This window comes from Ursus maritimus, unplaced genomic scaffold (genome assembly GCF_017311325.1).
Source record: "Ursus maritimus isolate PB19 unplaced genomic scaffold, ASM1731132v1 scaffold_24, whole genome shotgun sequence".
Classification (NCBI taxonomy): Eukaryota; Metazoa; Chordata; class Mammalia; order Carnivora; family Ursidae; genus Ursus; species Ursus maritimus.
This window is the reverse complement of record NW_024424897.1, coordinates 44,488,262-44,506,659: the sequence shown is the minus strand read 5'-3', so window position 1 is coordinate 44,506,659 and position 18,398 is coordinate 44,488,262. Positions and strand designations below refer to the sequence as shown.

General features: G+C 50.9%; 1 protein-coding gene across 2 annotated transcripts in view; it reads left to right on the top strand.

Annotated features, from left to right (window-relative positions):
* Positions 1 to 18,398, top strand: part of SMG6 (SMG6 nonsense mediated mRNA decay factor) — a 229,962-nt gene that overhangs the window by 198,219 nt on the left and 13,345 nt on the right. For both annotated transcript variants that reach the window (XM_040641151.1, XM_008695274.2), the window contains 2 exons: positions 9,517 to 9,693; positions 13,468 to 13,614. In XM_040641151.1, coding sequence (XP_040497085.1) covers positions 9,517 to 9,693; positions 13,468 to 13,614 — 324 coding nt within the window. The remainder of the gene's footprint in view (positions 1 to 9,516; positions 9,694 to 13,467; positions 13,615 to 18,398) is intronic.

Sequence of the window (18,398 nt, the reverse complement as noted above, 5' to 3'; positions counted from 1 at the left end):
TCCTGGGATGGAGTCCCGCATCGGGCTCCCTGCTCAGCAGGGAGTCTGCTTCTCCCTCTCCCACTCCCCCTGCTTATGTTCCCTCTATCACTGTCTCTCTCTCTGTCAAGTAAATAAATAAAATCTTTAAAAAAATAAATAAAAGATCCTTACTTTAAAAAAAAAAAAAAGACTTTATTTGAGAAAGAGAGATCAAGAAGAGAGCATGAGTGGGGGAGAGAGGCAGATGGAGAGGGAGAGACAGACTCTCCACTGAGCAGGGAGGCTGATGCAGGGCTGGATCTCAGGACCCTGGGATCATAACCTGAGCCAAAGGCAGACGCTTAATTGACTGAGCCACCCAGACACCCCTAGATAAGACTTCTTAAGAAGAAGGACTTTTTCATCAAACTTAAAGGAAGGTGAGGGAGTTAATTGATTGCATAAAGGCAAAGTCACTGTAGGTTGGGGGAATAACCTGTAAAGTCTCAGAGGTGCAAAAGGGAGCAAATGGCAGGTGGGGGACTGTCAAACAGGGTTGCCTGGGGCCTGGAGTTGAGGATTAAGGAATAATAGCAAGAAGAGAGAGTGGTAACATACAGTGGCAGGGGGTGGTGGTAGAGGGCTTGGACAGGTTATGGAAAGCATTAAGAGAGGTTAGGATTTCATCTTGTAGCAAGGTTGAGCCCAAGGGAATTAATTCTCCATCCTGACTTCCTAAGGACCCATCCGCCTAAATGGGATAAAGGAGCAGTGTGCCAGGTCTCAGTAGGGAGCTCTTCTCCACGGGCTGCCTCTTCCTCCTCCTTGAGGGAAGAGGACTGAGGATTTGGTCCCCCTACGTGCTGTAGGTAACAGGGCCAGAGTGATGTATTTCTGTCTCGATACAGGGCATCTTCCATACACCTGATCTGAATGTGACCCACCACCCACTGGAGCCAGCCAGGACTTTGTTTTCTACTGAATCCTCAGGGTCTGAAATAGTGCCGAATGTACACAGTAGGCACTTAATAAATATTTGTTGAATTAACTGTCAACTAAATGTGTTGAATTGCTGCAGATGTCTCAGAGAGGGAGGGTAGTCTTTCTGACACGCAAAAAATAAAACGGAACAAATTTGGTGAAGATGCTTGAACACAAACCTAAAGGGTGGCCCCCCAATCCTGGCTGTTTAGAGGCAAGTAAGAATGTAGCTCATGGGGTGTCTGGGTGGCTCAGTCGTTAAGCGTCTGCCTTCGGCTCAGGGCGTGATCCCGGCATTATGGGATCGAGCCCCACATCAGGCTCCTCCGCTAGGAGCCTGCTTCTTCCTTTCCCACTCCCCCTGTGTGTGTTCCCTCTCTTGCTGGCTTTCTCTCTCTGTCGAATAAATAAATAAAAATCTTAAGAAAAAAAAAAAAAAGAATGTAGCTCAGAGTGACGAGAGCCCAAGATGTAGTGCTCCTGGCCCAAACTAACTGGCAATGTAGAAACAGACTGTATGTGGATATTTGCAGGCTGAGACAGACATGAGGACTTTCATCCCCAGGGGCTGAGCTTGTAGCCTCCCCTGCTGGTTCAGTAAGTGAGGGCCCCAGCGCCTGTTCCAGGTTTCAGACCAGCTGAAGCCAGCCAGACCTGAAAGGCTTGTGTTGGCAGTGCCAGTATCCGCCTCTGACTCCTGCCAATGTGGGTGGCTGCTCTCAGAGCACTCCGCAGGGGAAGCGGATTGGACTGCAGCCCAAGCTACTGCTGCCTATAGTTTGCTCTCTGCAGCGGGCTCATGTCAAGAATATACCTTGCTCATTCAGCCAGAGCTCAGAGCTCTAGAAGAGAATAGTTTCTTTTCATAAGGGAACCATTCAAGAAAAGCAAGCTGTACCTTGCGCAGGAGAATCCAGACTCCTATCTGGCTTTGTTCAGAATTCCAAGCTCAAGAAATTCAGGTGGGTAGAAAATGCCACATTGGGGATTTTCTCATCGTTTCCTTTGTATTGAGGAACCTGGAGCAAGGATCCAGCTGGGTCTCATTTAAGGAGGATATCTTAGGCAAAGCCACCACACAACCCCAAAATGAAGGGACCAGATGGGCAAGGCAATCATGATATTCAGTACAGTATTTTACTTCTGTTGTGTGAATTAGTGGCAGGCTTGTCCTAAAGTTCAGGTCCTCTAGAGTCCCATAGAATGCATGTCTATGGTTAGGTCTAGGAATCTTTTTGGAAAATACGGGGCGCCTGGGTGGCATAGCGGTTAAGCATCTGCCTTCGGCTCAGGGCGTGATCCCGGGGTTATGGGATCGAGCCCCACATCAGGCTCCTCCGCTAGGAGCCTGCTTCTTCCTCTCCCACTCCCCCTGCTTGTGTTCCCTCTCTCACTGGCTGTCTATTTCTGTCGAATAAATAAATAAAATCTTTAAAAAAAAAAAAAAAGACTTGAGCTCGGGGGGTGCCATGGTGGCTCATGAGCGTCTGCCTTTCGCTCAGGTCATGATCCTCAGGGTCCTGGGATTGAGCCCTTCGTCGGGCTCCCCTGCTCAGTGGGGAGCCTGCTTCTCCCTCTCCCCACCTCCAACTCGTGCTCTCTCTCGCTCTCACTCTCTCTCTCTCTAGCTCTCTCAAATAAATAAACAAAATCTTTAAAAAAAAAAAAAGACTTGAACTTGGGGCGCGTGGGTGGTGCAGTTGATTAAACGTCCGACTCTTGGTTTCCGCTCAGGTCATGGTCTCAGGGTTGTGAGATCGAGTCCTGTGGCAGGCTCAGTGCCCAGTGTGGAATCTGCTAGAGATTCCCTCTCCCTGCCCCTCCCGCTTGTGTGCGCATGCGCATGCTTTCTCTCTCTCTCTCTCTCTCTCTCTCTCACTCTCGCTCTCTCTCTCAAATAAGTAAATCTTTTTTTTTTTTTTTTAAGATTTTATTTATTTGACAGAGACAGCAAAAGAGGGAACACAAGCAGTGGGAGTGGGAGAGGGAGAAGCAGGCTTCCTGCTGAGCAGGGAGCCCCATGCGGGCCTTGACCCCAGGACCCTGGGATCATGACCTGAGCCAAAGGCAGATGCTTAATGACTAAGTCACCCAGGAGCCCCTCAAGTAAATCTTTAAAAATAAATAAAAATAAATAAATAAATAAAAATTTTAAAAGTCTATACTTTTTGTTAAAATATATTTTTTGAAAAAAGACTAGAATTCAAGGGGCACCTGGGTGGCTCAGTTGGTTAATAAGCATCTGATTCTCGATCTCTGCTGAGGTCATGCTCTCAGGGTCATGAGATCAAGCCCCACATTGGGCTCCGCACTCAAGGGGGAATCTGCTCAAGAATTCTTTGTGCCCCTCCCCCTACTCGCATGCATGCTGTCTCTCTCTCTCCCTCTCAAATGAATAAATATTTTTAATTAAAACAAAGACTTAAACTCACGTCCGACTATGAAGCCCAGATTTTTTTTTTAAGATTTCTTTATTTGAGATAGAGTGTGTGTGTCCATGGTGGGGAGGGGCAGAGGGAGAGAGAGAATGTCAAGCAGACTCCCGATGAGCAGGGAGCCCAACGTGGGGCTCAAACCCACAACCCTGAGATCACAACCCAAGCCAAAACCAAGAGTTGGATGCTCAACCAGCTAAGCCACCCAGGCACCCCCAAAGCCCAGACTCTTTATCCGCCCCCTTTATTGCTTCAACTTGCCTCTTTCCGGAGTGGACCCATTGTTCCTGCTGTTGGTACTTACCTTCTCACTGCCAGTGTATGCTCCACAATTCTGTTCTCAACTCTCCCTCCAGGGTAAACATAATCTCCCTTTCAGTAGCCAAGTACCTGTACCTTTTAGAATATACAGTAAAACTATTAGAGTAGTCTCTTCCTTCTCCCGCAAGTCTTCCCACCTAACCATTTTCCAGTTCCCACCTACCCCTCTCTGTGAGACTTAAGGACAGTGCAGGGGTGCAGGTGCACACACACACACACACACAGATGTGGGTGAGGCGAGCAGGCTGCCATTGCCACTCTGAACAGGCATCTCTGCATTGCCAGCTGATGGATAATGGCCCCCATTGCCTCCACTAGGAAAAAAAAACACAGCTGTTGGGACCAGCCATGTGGGTTGGGGTGGTTGCTGTGGGTTGATCAATGACATTAGCCATCTCATCTTGTGATTCACTGACCTCTCAACTAACAGAGACTAACCGTAGGACTCAGGAGTGCTGGGTCTGGACATTGGAATCAAAAGTGACTGAGGGCGGGGCCTCTGTTCAGCTGCCTTGCATGGATATGGGGCCCTGCTGCAGCAGGGATAGGGAAGGAGTGAAATGCTATTGATTCCTTTGGATGGTACACCCAGAGGTGGTCAGGTTATGCTTCCAGCACAAGGACCCATGCTTCTTCTCCCTCTGTCCCCCTTATCATTCAGCACATGCACAGGTCTCCTTTCTTTCCCCTCTGACCCGTGACCCTCTCTCACAGTTCAGTACCAATTTCTTCTGATTCAGGTAGGCTACCAGTGTCTGTCTCCCCCATTGTAAGCTGCTTCCTGTGTCTTCAGAGTACTTGTGCATCCTTATGGCCAGCTTCCCTCCTGCCTCTGGAGTCTGCTCCCTGCCTGGAAGCCCCTCCCTCTAGGAATGTGAATAAACCACTTCTCTGTCCTCCCAGCTCCAGAGGATTCCCTGTGTCTGAACTTTCATTGGCAGACCTCTTAGGCTGACCCACCCTTGGCCACTACAGAATTGTCCTTCCCACCCTGCAGGCTCCTGTGAGGGTGAGTTTGTGAATAACTAGAGATTCCCAGTTTGTGAAAACACTTTAGTCTGACTTTAGCTTCTTGTAGGCAATCCTGTAGGCTTGGCTTATTAAAGATGGTAATTAACCCATTGCTAATTGACCTCAGAAGCCAGCCAAGCAGCCTCTATTCACCAGCCTTGGTGGTGGATTTGTAGGCTATTTTAAGCCTTCTTAATAATCTCAGCAAGACTTCACTTTCCTGTCTGCATCTTATTTGCTCTAAGGACATTCTGTAAAATTAACAAGCTATAAAGTTTGATTGAAGGTTTCAACAAATGTGAGAATAATTGGCTCCATTTAGAGAAACAAGAAAAACAACCTGTAAACTTAAGTTTGTGGAGGAAAACCCATGTGATTTTTCTCTTTAACCAGAGGAGCAGTAGTGAGCAGGACTTTTTTAAGACCAGAAAAAGTAGAACTGGCTGATAGTATAGGTTTAAATTCTGATTCCCCCAAACCAAAAGATCAGAACAAGAAATTTTTCAGAATCTAACCAGCCACTGTTTTGCTTTCATGCCTTCCAAGAAGCCTTTTGAGATAACAGGAACACAGTAAAGATGGCATGAGCCCCTCATTTCCTAGAGCTTGCATCCAGAAACCTGGTTCAGCTCTGTGATGCCTCCTATTCCTTGGCTACATGGGTGCACAGAAAGGAAGAATGTTCTCCCTCCCCCGTGGCAGCTGTAAGGTGTTAAGTCTTACAACTCAGGGTACATCAGTCTGTGGTACCTGGTACTCAGTTCCTTTACTCTTTCTCTCTCACCCTCCCCCATCTTCCATAAGGCAGCTTAGATCTCTTTTTCTGTTCCTTCCAGGGCATGTCTGCCCAGACTGGGCTTGTCCCCTCCCAAGTGGCTATAGAGAGTTTCCAGAGAAATCCATTCCTTGCTTATCTACCACCCCTCCCCAAGGTACCCCAGACCAGTAGCTCAGTCTGCCTTCCCCCTTCTCTCTTAACCTAGAGGTTTCTTTCTGCTTTCCACAAGACCTAACCTTCCATGTAGTTCCAACCTCTACTTACCCCATGCATGCTCACATTGTATCTCTAAGGAACTGAGCCTCGGACAGGCCAGGCTCTTGTATCGCCTTGCCACATCTCACTTTCAGTTTTCCTTTCTGCTTGGTTCTTTGCGTGTGGACCTGATCCAGCGATAACTGGAGCCCTGAAGCTAGAGGTTTCAGTTCCCACTGGTGGGGCTCGCTGCCTCAGATGGGCTTCAGGGGAAGGGAAAGGGGCTTTCTCTGGGGGCCTTTCTTTTAGGTCTTCCTTGACCTAAAGCCCCAGTTTTCTTCTCAAAGCTGACTAGAGTGATTTGTGTGAGACATTTTGCCCATCCACTCTGGGAGTTCCTGGTAATCTCCTACACGGTGAGTCTCCCTCCAGAAAGGCCAGGACTGCTACTGAGAATGTGCTGGATCCCAGGGTATCCCTGGGGTATTCCCTCGCCAGCAGCCCTCATACCTGCCTCTAGCTCTAGGCCAGCCCAGCCTGTTAACAGCCCGGGAAGGAGGCCTCTTCTGCCAGCTCTTTCTCCTCTAGAGAATCTGGAGTTTGCCCAGAGCTGCAGTGTACAGATCACTTACATTCTGTGTTTTCATTGATACAGAATGGAAAACTGTACTCATGAACAGAGCTGTTGTGCAGATTATGTCATAGACTTCAGCTGGACTCCTTCCTCTCCAGCCAGGGAGCCCAGCTTTAACCCCTGTCCTACCAGGAAGTCCTCCTTGGCCAGCCGAAGATCATCTTGGAGTTGGCTCTTTGTGGGTGGTTCGAAGGGCTTCTTCTATCATGATGTCTCTTATTAACCATATTTATGCTTTTTTCCCCTGACTCCAAGTGCTGGAGGCTTTGTCTGGGAGAATATTGCCATAAGCCTCTTGTAGACTGCAGGATCAAGAGAACTGTAGTGCTCGCCCTGCTGGACTCATTCCTCCTGCCTTAAAGCAGAAAGCTTTAACAGATAGGTCAGCGGGCTGGAGACAAAGGTTTCTCTGTGCCCCTGGGCAAGCCCTAGACTTTGTGCCTCAGTTCCCCCATCTACTAAATAACTAGAAGCCCATGCTCACTTGCAGTGCCCTTTGGAAACCTAGGGGGATGGCACAACCTTGGCTGTCCTCCCTACTAGTTGGATTGTAGGGGAGAGAGTTCGCAATTCCAAAAGGCTAGGTGGCTTTTCTCTCTGCAAACGTGTAGAATTCTCTCCACACCTCTTAGTGGCAGCTCAGAGACTCCACTGGATCAAAGCCCTTTGAGAATCAGCCAGAAGTCCCCTAGGGAAGAAACTAATGGCCATAGCAGACAAAATCCCCAAGGAAACCATGTTCCTTCTAAACATTCGGGTGACAATCAAAGGTGGGGGGACACTCCTTTTTGCTTTTGTGTCCATGCAAATGACAATCCCCACTGATCCCCTAAGGATGTGCTGCCGGCAGGCTCAGGATGTCTGCATCCCTGGGTCCCGCTGTGCCCTGGAAATCCCCATCTCCAGGAGTCCCACGTCCACACATGTGCCCTTTCTCCCTCTTGGCCAGGAATCACACTGTCTTCCTGAGCCTTTGAGCATGCCACCCAGCGCATGCTAGAACAGCAGGAACTCTCCTCATTGCCTATCAGTGAGCACACATAGCCATGGACACACACTCCTTTTCTGGGCAAATTTCTGCTGCACGCTCAGCAGGAGTGCCTGCATACTTCTCACCAACCAGGTGATGCCAAGGACCATGGCAAGCTTTTTCTCTGTCTTCCTCTCACCCCTCTACCCCCACCTCCTCTCCATTCAGTGGTAACAGCCTCACACTGAAAAGGAAAGTCCTGGACCCATTACATAATTCTCCATAGTGCAAGCAGTAGCTGGGGCATAAGGTCAGAGGTCATAGTGGGGTCAGGTGGCTGACACACACTGTAACGACAAGGTGGTTAAAATTAGACCACAGAGAGGAAACTGGCAGTCTTGTGGAAATGCAGAAGTTTCCTCTGCAAGTGAGAGGCTGGGGATGCAGGGAGGCCGCTGTGCGTGCTGCCTGCCAGGCCATTACTCATTGCAGCTCTGTTCTTTAATGTGTTTTAGCCCCTGCTTCTGTATTTCTAGCCTTCCTCATGACATGTTTGAACGCACGCAATGGAACCTATGGTTACCTGCCCTGGCCCAAGCCAGGACTGGACACCCCAAACTCAAGATGGCTGTCCTTTCCTAAGCCTTCTCTGGGTAGCTGAGCACCTGTTAGGTCAGCTTCTCAGGGGGAGGTGGTCAAGGTCCTTAGCCTGAGAGTCAGGCCTGTAATGCTCCCAGGGCCGTAGTGAGGGTAAGCAGGAGCCGCACCCAGGCAGGGAGAAGAGCAGGTTTGGCGCAGAGAGGCAGCAGAGGATAGAGTCACAGAGTTGGAGTCACAGTTGACTGGTGTGTGCTGCATTTGCCCTGGCTAGCCAGCTGGCACAGTAGTACTCATTTCCACAGTGTCCTAGAAGACTTGGATCGTGCCTGCTGCATGCTTCTGTGGTACCCAGCCGAGCTTCCTTGTGCCCATCCGTCCTTATTGTGAGCCTCCTGTGTGCCCCACTTGTCCTTAGCACCCCTTGACAGGAAAGCAAGTACAAGATGTGTCCTTTGCTACCAGTGGGGTTATTGCCCAGATGAGGGATATATGCACCTGTGAAAAACAATGAGCAAACAATCAAAGCCAGTCTCCCAAGTTAGTACTTTACTTTGTGATATAGACATAGCGGTCACTTTCACATTCTGGAATGGGGGACACTCTATAGGGGCTGGAGTCAGTGCTGATGAAGGGGTGATGGTCCTCACCAGTTTCCAAGCTCCAGATCAAGCAGGGTTCCTCCTCTCCCTTGGGGAGATGAACAGCAGGTCATGAAAGGGTGCCAGCAGCGCAGATGGGTTTGCAAGTGAGGACACATCTGTGTGGTCTAGCAGGAGAAGGACCCCAGACAGAGTGACTATGGAAACGTCATCTGAGACACTTACAGATTTGACGATTGCTCAAGCTATTGAATTTCATTTCAGCTAAATCAGCCCCAGCTTCTCTGACAGCACTGGCTTATGTGCTGATGTGGCCACATGGGAACAGGATGGCGTGAACCCCTGGAGGAGCAGAGCTTTGGTGAAACACCCCCTACCTGCTTTGCCTGTCTCCTTTCTCCTGACAACAATTTCCTGCCTGACCCCAGTCTCTTGAGCATGAGAAGCTCTTGGGTGGAGCAGGAACCTGTCAGGGGAAGCCCAAAGTGATCTAGCTGAAATGAAACAGCCAAGAAAGCCCTCATCGTTCATTTTGCACTCAGGCCAGAAGTGCTCCTCTTGGGAGCCTAGAGAGAGGGGAGCTGGGAGGAGGATGGAGAGTGGCAGTGAGGGTACCAAGAAGCTGTGTTCTGTGAAACCCAGTGTTCTGCACTCTACCCTTCCTTCTATCAATTAAATACTAAACTTAGACAAATTTAATTTATTCTTTTTTTATATCAGGACCTGAGCAGAAGAAAGGCAAAAGCCACAGAGGGCACCTGTCATTGGACATGGGATTGTCTGCCCCCCCATGGATGACCTAACTCGAGACAGTGACTTTCTTCCTCTAGAGGATCTTAGTCCTCTCAAACCCCCGCCCCCGGCCCTCCTTCACAATCTCATACACACTCAGAGTCCCACTTGTTCACTCTACAGCCTCATCCAGTAACTAACACGCTTCTCATGTGCCCCTCTGCTAGCAAACAATGCCTGTCATCTTCATCTTCCCTTTCAGAAAATGCTGTTTCTCTTCTCTCCCTCTCGCCCTGTAGGTTATTGCAGCCGACTGCAAAAGGGTCACAGTGCTGAAGTATTTTCTGGAAGCCCTTTGTGGACAAGAAGAGCCTCTGCTGGCATTCAAGGGTGGAAAATATGTGTCAGTGGCACCCGTCCCAGACACCATGGGAAAGGAAATGGGAAGCCAAGAGGGAAAACAACTGGAAGATGAGGTACTGTGCGGGGAGAGCCCGCTGTGGCAGAGGGGAAGGCTCCCCTCCCCACCCCCAACCCTGTTCTGCCCATGGCTGCCGCTCCTACCCGGTTATTTATAACCACTCAGAGCAGTATGGATGTGGACGTGACCAGCCAACTTCTCAAGAGTGCACTCTGCTGGTGCCCCTTCCTGCCCGTCCCACCCCAGTGTCTCCATCTCAGTCTCCTACGAGTTCCAGATGCTTCTTTTTAATGTTGCATTGGAGGAGAAGGGAGGGAAAGAAAGAGTTTAATAATGTGCAGCTCGGGAGGCTTAGGAAAGGGAGTGGGGGGGTGCTAGGGTTCAGGCTGAGGATCAAGTTTATAGATGTGTGGTGCTCAGCGCAGCACAGGCCTGAACTCCAGCCTCCAGCACACGTACAGGAAGAGCTGACATTGCTGGCCCCGTGTGGAAAATCACCCCCTCCCCCGGCCTACTCTCCCTCCCTCCCTCCTTCCCTCGCTCCCTCCCTCCCTCCCTCCTGCACATCCTGATGTGATTAAGGAATTCTCCTCTTGTTTGTTTGCCCTTGGTTGTTCCTGTAGCCCTTGCCTCACTCCAGACCTTGTGTATATGTGTGTGTGCGCACGCATGCGCACGAGACTGTGTACCCACCCTGGCTAAACCCCACCGACAGTTGCCCTCCGACGCATTTTTGAGGGTGATTGTTGTTGTCGGTCTGTATGTGCTGGGTTTGTGTGTCAGTTTAAGTTGAACTCTGCTGCCAGCTTTCCTGCTGGCTGTGGATTCTGAATAAATGTGAGTGTGTGACAGTGTCGGCACATGTATGCATTTAATAGCACTGCCAGCTGCCCTGCTGTATGTCTTAGTAACTCTGTCTGGGTATGTGTGCACACACAGCTCACTTTGGCCTAGAGATGGACTCTCCTTTTTTATCCCACAGTGTTAAAGACAGAGGAGACTTAGGTGGGAAGGAACGTGGGACTTCAGGAAGGGACGGAAGTGATTCTAGCCAGAGGCCAGGTCAGCCGTAGGCCAACACAGTCATTTGGCCCAGAGCAGTCTCCAGCGCCTGGTGGAGCAGGGTGGGGTGCAGGGATGAAATCAGCAACAGGCCAGGGAAGCCAGATGTCAGCTGGAAGCTGTCGTTTGTGATCTGAACCAGTGATAGAGTGGCCACCTTTGGTTCAGAGTCTTCAGAGCAGCAGAGTCTTGGACTGGCTTCATTAGAATAGCTGGAGAACCCCACCCCACCCCTGATGACACAGGGCTCAGCTTCCAGGACAGAGGTGGTTCCAGGGATAAAGCTGAGCCCATGATTCCAGACTCCAGATGAAACCTGGGCAGGGAATAATGGGAAAGAATGAGCTGTCATTACGGGAGGAGGCAGTGGGCTTGCTGAAGCCATCGGGGTGTCCAGGCTTCAGGCGGGACAGAGCAGTGCCACCCAAGCCCTGGGCCTGTGCAGGGAAGCATGGGGGGGGCAGTGCCTCGGCCAGCTCTCTCACCCGCACTTCACGGCTGAGGCAGACAGTGGAAAGGAAGCTACGCCAGCTCTCCAGGATTGCCAGGAGCGATGTCGTCTGGCCAGTGGAGCCTGTAGTACCGAATCCAGTTAGGCAAGTGAGGCCCACAGACAAGGACACAATGTAAAAGCCAGGGAGGGTCTCCGCCACTCATGAGGAGCAGACCAGCTCTTCAGCCCAGAGTTTGGCTGTGCCACTCTCTTTCTCCTAAGGCCCGTTGACCAGACAAAGGTTGTGACCCACACCGTGCTGCCCACTTCTTCCTTTTCCCACGAGCCTCCTGGGTTCCTTTATGGTAGTGGCCCCTGGGAAACCCTGCTTACCCTGGTCTGTGTAATTTCATAACCCTGCACTTCCTCGTTTGCTGTGAGAGCTGAGTGAACCTCAGACAAGCCTCACTGACCCCCTTTTGACCTCAGTCAAGCTTACCCCCCAAGACCCATGATAACCCTGTGTATCCCTGATAGAGCAGGCAGAGGCGGTGTTACCCCACAGGCTGGTCAAACAGCCTGTCCCACTCACGCCGGTTCAGGTTAACCCCACGAACAAGGAAGTAAGTGTGTAAGAGAGTCTTCCTCCTTCTCATGTGCTGGGCCTCCTGGAAATGAATCCTGTGACACTATAGCCTGTGGGTTGTGACATGCATGGTCACTGTAGACAGTGTCCCAGACCCCTGAGATTTCTGGGATGGCGACAGTTCTAGCTTCATCCTGAGACCCCCGTCTCTCCTGAAACTGCAAAACTGAGTCAGTAAAGCTAGGTGGCGGAGGAACAAGGGGGTGGTGATTCTGTTTCTTCAGACATCACTCTTCATGAGCAGAAGAGAGTCCTATTCCTTAGTGATGCTGCCAAAACACTTGTCTTCCTACCTCCCTAGATTCTGCTCCCAAGACAAAGCATCACCTACCCACCCACACACTTTACCAACCACTTTCAGCCAAGAGAATCCATCAGAATATCATCTCGAGGTGGATAGAGAAGAGAGCAGACTGTACCGAACACATCCCAGCTGGGCCTATTGGAGGCCTGGCAAAGCTGAGCTTCTCAGGGCTGGTCTGCCTTGCTGTCTAGACTCCAGACCCCAGCGCTGTGCTTCTTGCCCACTCTTATTGGTACGAGCACGTGCTTTGGAGTCAGACTCACTGGGATTTGAATCCCTGCTCTGCCACTTATTAACTGTTATCCCTGAGCAAATCATTGAACTCTCCGAACCTCAGTGTGTTCATTTATAAAATAGGGATGATAGTAGCATCTATTTCAAAGACCATCATGAGTATTAAATGAGTTGATACGTGAAAAACACTTAACCCAGTTATCTGGCCAATAGTGAGCATTCAGTAAATAGTAGCTGTTATTGTCATAATCAGTGTCATTATCGTCATCCAGGTAGAAACACAGGAATCTTCTCCTATTAATCACTCCATTACCCATGCTAATCCTGTCCCTCAGAGGACATGCTCTAGGGCAGCTGCCTGTTCTCTGCTGACCAAGGTCAGAAGTGAGAGAGTAAGGAATGGAGCCTGGGACCACCCGGGGAGTGGGGGCTTCTGAGAGCTGAGGCAACAAGCAGGGAGGGCCATCCCTGGGGAAGGCTCCAGCCAGCCTGGCAAGAGGCTCCTGAAGCTAGCCAGCCGGCTATCTCCTAGCCTGCCCAGACCCCAAGAGGGCAGCTGAGCAAGGTCATGTCATGTGAATTCCTATAATGGGGCTTAGCAGGCCCCACACCACCAGGCTGTAGTCTTAAAAAGAAATCAGGGCAAGGTCTGCTGAGCTACAGCATCTGCTCCCTGCAGCCATCTGGGGGGCAGGGGAGCTTCTATGCCTAAATCCCAGATCTTGGCCAAAATTGATTCCTATCAGATCATTAGCAGGAATTAGATTTAAATTGAGTGGTTTAACTTTCTCTGTTGTTTTCCCCTTTGGTGATTTCAAAATGAAAATAGGTTCAAAGCTTCACTTGGTGAGTGTGTGTATAAGCATGGAAGTGGATGTGTATGTGAGTGACTTCTGGCATGGACCTGTGACTCTCCAAGAGGAAAGAGCCTGGAGTACAGAAGGGAGCAGTTGGTAGGGGGAGGTGAGGTGGCGGCTTCTCTCTATTCCCTCTCTGCCTGAATTGAGGGAAGTGTACACCTTGGGGCCCTTTGCAAGGAAGACCCAAAAGAGCATGGAATTGGAAGTGCTGGAAGGACAGGAGGGTGGGTCTGGTAAGTGCCATGGGCTCACAGTCTCCTCTCTCCTCTGGCCTGCTCCACCACCCGAAGGAGGAGGACGTGGTGATTGAAGACTTCGAGGAAGATTCAGAAGCCGAAGGCAGTGGGGGTGAAGATGACATCAGGGAGCTTCGGGCCAAGAAGCTGGCTCTGGCCAGGAAGATAGCTGAGCAGCAGCGTCGCCAAGAAAAGATCCAGGTGGGGCCTGTCTGGGGAGGGTGGTTTCCATCAGGGTGGTGGCTGTCTAGGGCATGACGAGTAGGGGTGAGCGGGACCCTCTCAGGAAGAGACTGTCTTGCAGTGTCCTTTACTGGTTCTACCCGTTGTCTTTGTCCGTCACCAAATTCTGACAGCACTTACGTGCCTGTAGTCTCCCTCCTCATAGACTGCAAGGCAGAAGCAGATTCTTCTCAGAGAATCCGATGATCGGTGCATATACACCCACATATACACAACCTTCCACACAATTTCAGGGGCTTCAGAGTGCCCCTAAACCTTATCCAGATGCTCCTGGAGCGGTCACAGATGCTCTCTAGAGCATACCTCTTACCAGGGAAGAGAATGTCATTGCCACATGTCTTACCAGACAAGAGAAGGTCTGCTTATCTGGATTCCCAGTGTAATGGCCGAGCCTCTCTGGACAGGACACTCTGGACCCTCCCAGAGAGAAACTGCTTCCTCTCTGTACCAGGGTCCTCCACCGTCAGCTCTCTGTGGACCCATACCTGCCCTTGCAGCAAGTTTTTCTTTATGGCTCTCCCAGGTCTGTCCTTTTGCACTAGAAGCTCACTTCCTCTTATCTAGGGCTCGGGGCAGACAGGGAAGAGCCCATCATGGTCCTCCCTTTAAAGACTTTAAAGACTGTAAGCATGGGGAGGCATCAGGACTCTTTAGGAATGTCTTGTTCTCAATCCTCTCTTGAGCCGCCCCTGCCTTTGGCGTGGGGCTTAGTGCATTGTGGTCAGACAGACCTGATCGCATTCTGGGCTCCACCACTTACTGGCTCTGTGATGTTGGGCACTTTAACTTCTCAGAACTTGTCTCTCCACCTGTAAAATGAAAGTGGTAATAGCACCTACCTCCTAGAATTGCTATGCGGCCTACAGGGGCCAATGCATGTACAGCACTTACCACAACGAATGGCACACAGCGTGTGCTCCTTAAATGGTCACTGTGGTCTGATATTTGTCTGAACACGAGTCAGAACTCTCTCCTGGGAAGGGGAATGAATACCACTTGGGGTCCATTGTTCTTGAGACATTCATGTCCACTTGCCAATTGGAATCAAGTGTGTGATACCTCTCCTGGGTCTTCGTCATAGTGTGGCTGCCTCCTCAGCCCTTCTGGGACCTGTATGGAACTGTCTGTTGTGGACTGCAAAGCAACTTCATCCTCAAGCTGTCTTTCTTCCTGTCCTGTGGTTCTTTTCTTCCTCATCGTCAGTCTCCCAAAGGTTCTGTCTGTACTCACCACCTCCATGTCTTGACCCTCAACCCAGCAGTTACGGAAACTGTTCTGTCAGAAGTCACCAAGTACCTGTCTTTATCAGGTCTCAGTCTGCATTGTAGTTAACATCCCTATAGCACTGGGTTCTCCACCCACAGTTAAGCACAAGTGAGCCCTCGTTTTCTCCCTCTCCGTTGGCCACACCACCCTCCTAGGCTTCCTCACCACCATTCTCTTCTTGGTCCCCTCCTTCCTTTCTGTTACTTCTCAGTCTCAGTGTGCAGAGTTGGCACTCAGCAAATATTTGTTCAGTGACTTAATAGACAGTAGCAACTAGAGAATCCTCTTAAAATTCCTCACTGACTTTTAACCCCGTATGTCTGATTTCTTATCAAACCCTGTCTGTTCACTTATCCCTTTCTCACTTATCTGTTCCCATTGCCACAACTGCTGTTCTGGTCCACATATTGACTCAGATTTTAGCAGTCAAGGTCCATGCATTGCACAACTCCAGGGGGTGCTGTTCACTTGATAGCCTGTGAATGGCAGGTCCTGGAGTCACGTGATACAGGACCCTGTCACCTCAGCGCCTCCAGTACACCTCGTGTGCTTTTATCATCCTCTTCCCTAGAAGAGCCACTTCCCTGCTCAGAAATCGTTGGGGCCTTTGCTTCGGCAATAAAGTCGAATTCCTTATTATAGCATTGGAGGTTTTCTCATCTGTTCCCAGTCTTTCCAGCCTCTTCTCCTGTCCCCCATGAGCCTTACTATCTTATTATTATTTATTATTTAATTCCTCTAAAACTGTTTCCTCATCTGTAAAATGAAAGTGGTAACAGCACCTACCTCAGCAAGTGTGTGTAACATGCCTGTCCAGACACTAAGGCCCTTCTACCTGAACAACAACACTAACCGTCCTCTCCTCTCACTGTCCCCTGACATGGTCTACCCTTTCCCACTCTTGGGTCTCGGTTCATGCTGTTCCCTCAGACCAAGATACCCTTTTTCTGCTCCACATTTCCTGTTACCTGTTGAAACTCTATTCTTCCTTCAATCCTCAGATGAAACTTCATCTCCCCAGTGAAGCCTTTCCTGATACCCCGCAGGAGGAATTCATCTCTCTTTGCTCAGTGTTCCTGTGGCACTGATTTATACTTCATTTGTGATACTTATATCATGTCTCGTATTACAGTTATTTCTGGACTTGTTCCCCGCCCGACCTTCCCACCCCACCCGCCCCACTGGTACTGTGAACTCCTTAGAAGCAAGTACCCTGTCTTCAGCTCAGTTTAATAAGTGGTGATGAGTATGTGTGAGGCTGGTGGTCAGGGGACACAGGAGTGAACCAAAGAAGTCCCACCAGAATGTACAGAGCGTACAGTGAATGGAGAAGCCAGCGATTGGAGGTGTGAGCGTGCGTGGTTGCCGCGGGGAAGTACAGGATGCCGTGGGAGCGTGTGCCATGGGGGCATGGCCTTGTGCGGAGCGCCGTGCTCAGCTTGGCCTCTCCAGCAGCAAGCAGTACCTTACAAACAGGAGGTCTTGTATGAGACTTGATGTTTGGTGCCTGTGGCCGCTCGTGCTCGGGAAGCTTGTTGTCCCTGTCACCTCCTTCAGAGCAGGCTGCTCGGTCCTGGGCACCAAAGGCCTGCTGTGGGCCAGCTGGGGCTTGAGGTTGCTGTGGCCCCTTTAAGAACAGGCCCCACATGTACCACTGCTGGCGGCCCTGCCTCCTGTCAGCCTTCTTCCTCCAGCCTCACAGCCACAGGAGGATTTCTCAGCAGAGGAAAAATTCCCCCCTTCCTTCCCCCCCTCCCTTTTAATGCCCGGGGCCCTTCACTTCCATAATTCTTCATTTTCCAGCCTTGAACGTAAGCCAGACACATCTGTCTGGCCATATGCGTGAACCCTGGAGTCTGTGCCGAGGTGGCTGTAAAACAGGGCCGGTGAAGGCCCTTCTGGGAGAGCACACACATGTGTGTGCCCTCGGGCCATTGGCTCCCTGCCCAGAACCACGGGGCTGCAGCACTCCAAACCCATGTTAACCTTTTCTTATTTTTCCTCTTTTTGTTTAATTTAAGGGGGGAAAATCCCAAGGAAAAGGTATAAATTGTCCTGGGAGTGGGGGAGAGGCTCCTAGCTGGAGAGGCCATTATTGTTGGCAGGTACCTGGGTCACACTAATACAATAAGGAAGAGAGGAGCATCGGGTGAATTAAGATTGGAGAGATGGGCTGTAAATTACAGTGCTCTGAACTCCATCAGTCTCCAGGGATGTTAACCGAGAGGTGTAAGGCAAGTCCCCAGCTCCCGGCGCCTTTTACAGATGCAGCAAAACAGGAACCACACATGTTTGGGGAAGGGGATATGAAGATGGAGTTGAAAAAAATCCTCCTGGCCCCCATGATGACTATAAAGTCCAACTGAGATCTGGGGCTGTGGCCACACCCCCACTTCCCTTCTCCCCTAGACCCTTGGGCCCAAGCTCATCTGTGGGGTGGGGGAGGCGAGACCTGGCCTCCCTCTGCAGCCTGTCCCTCCCTGCTTCCGGCGTTGCACAGAGGCTGGTGAGTGGGGCCGAATGGAGGTCAGAATAGGGGTGTGGGCAGCTCTCAGGGCCTGTGCAGCTGGAGCCACTGCACCCAGGCAAGTCCCTGCATACTGGGGGGCCAAGTCCGCCCACCTGGGGCTTTGAGGCCGCACTCTCTGGCTCAGCCCAGGCTTTGCCTGTTGCCTGAGAACCTCTTCGTATTAGGTCAGTTCTGCCCACCTCAGTGCTTTCTGACCGAGTCCTTTTCATTCCCATTGCCATTCTTGGGGGCTGTACAGAGACCAGAGCGCAGGGTACAAGGTTTGTCTGGGAAATCGGTCAGAGGTGTCTCAGTCCTAATCATACCCCTCGGGCAAAGCAGTCACTGAAAATCCGCCTCTAGGCATGAGGCGTGGCTTCTTGGCACCTCATCCTGGCCCTGTGAATCCCCCGCCTCCTCTCTGCCTCCACGAGGCTTTACTGTGATTTGTGCTGCTGTCGGGCGGGGTCGGGTTTCCTGAGCAGTTGCAAACATCCCACCTGAAACATAACAGGCTCTTCCTCTGGCCACAGCTATTGTTTCCCTAGGCATTATGGCCACAGTCTTGCTCTGTAGCCAGCAATGACATGTGTTCTGAAAATAGCTTGGCTCCCCTGTCCCCTTCCCGCCCACCCACCCTCCTGAAGATGCAGTCACTCCTTTGTGGTGGCCCCAGGAATTTCACTCTAAATATAGCTGCAGCCCATTCACACTGCCACCCAGCTGGGGGAGGGTGGTGCTGTGGAACAATGGGGCACACACAGAGCCCCCCACACCTGTATGGAAGTTAGCGGAAGGCAGACACTCAGCCCTGGCTCCTAGCTGTCGGAGGCAGGGTGGGAGCCAGTGCGCTACCAGGCCAGGGGCACGTTCACGCAGGGGCAGGAAAGCACATTAGCCTGCAGAGCTGGGCAGCCGCCCACCCTGCTCGAGCGGTTCCAGAGCCCGTTCCGGCTTTGCCACAGAC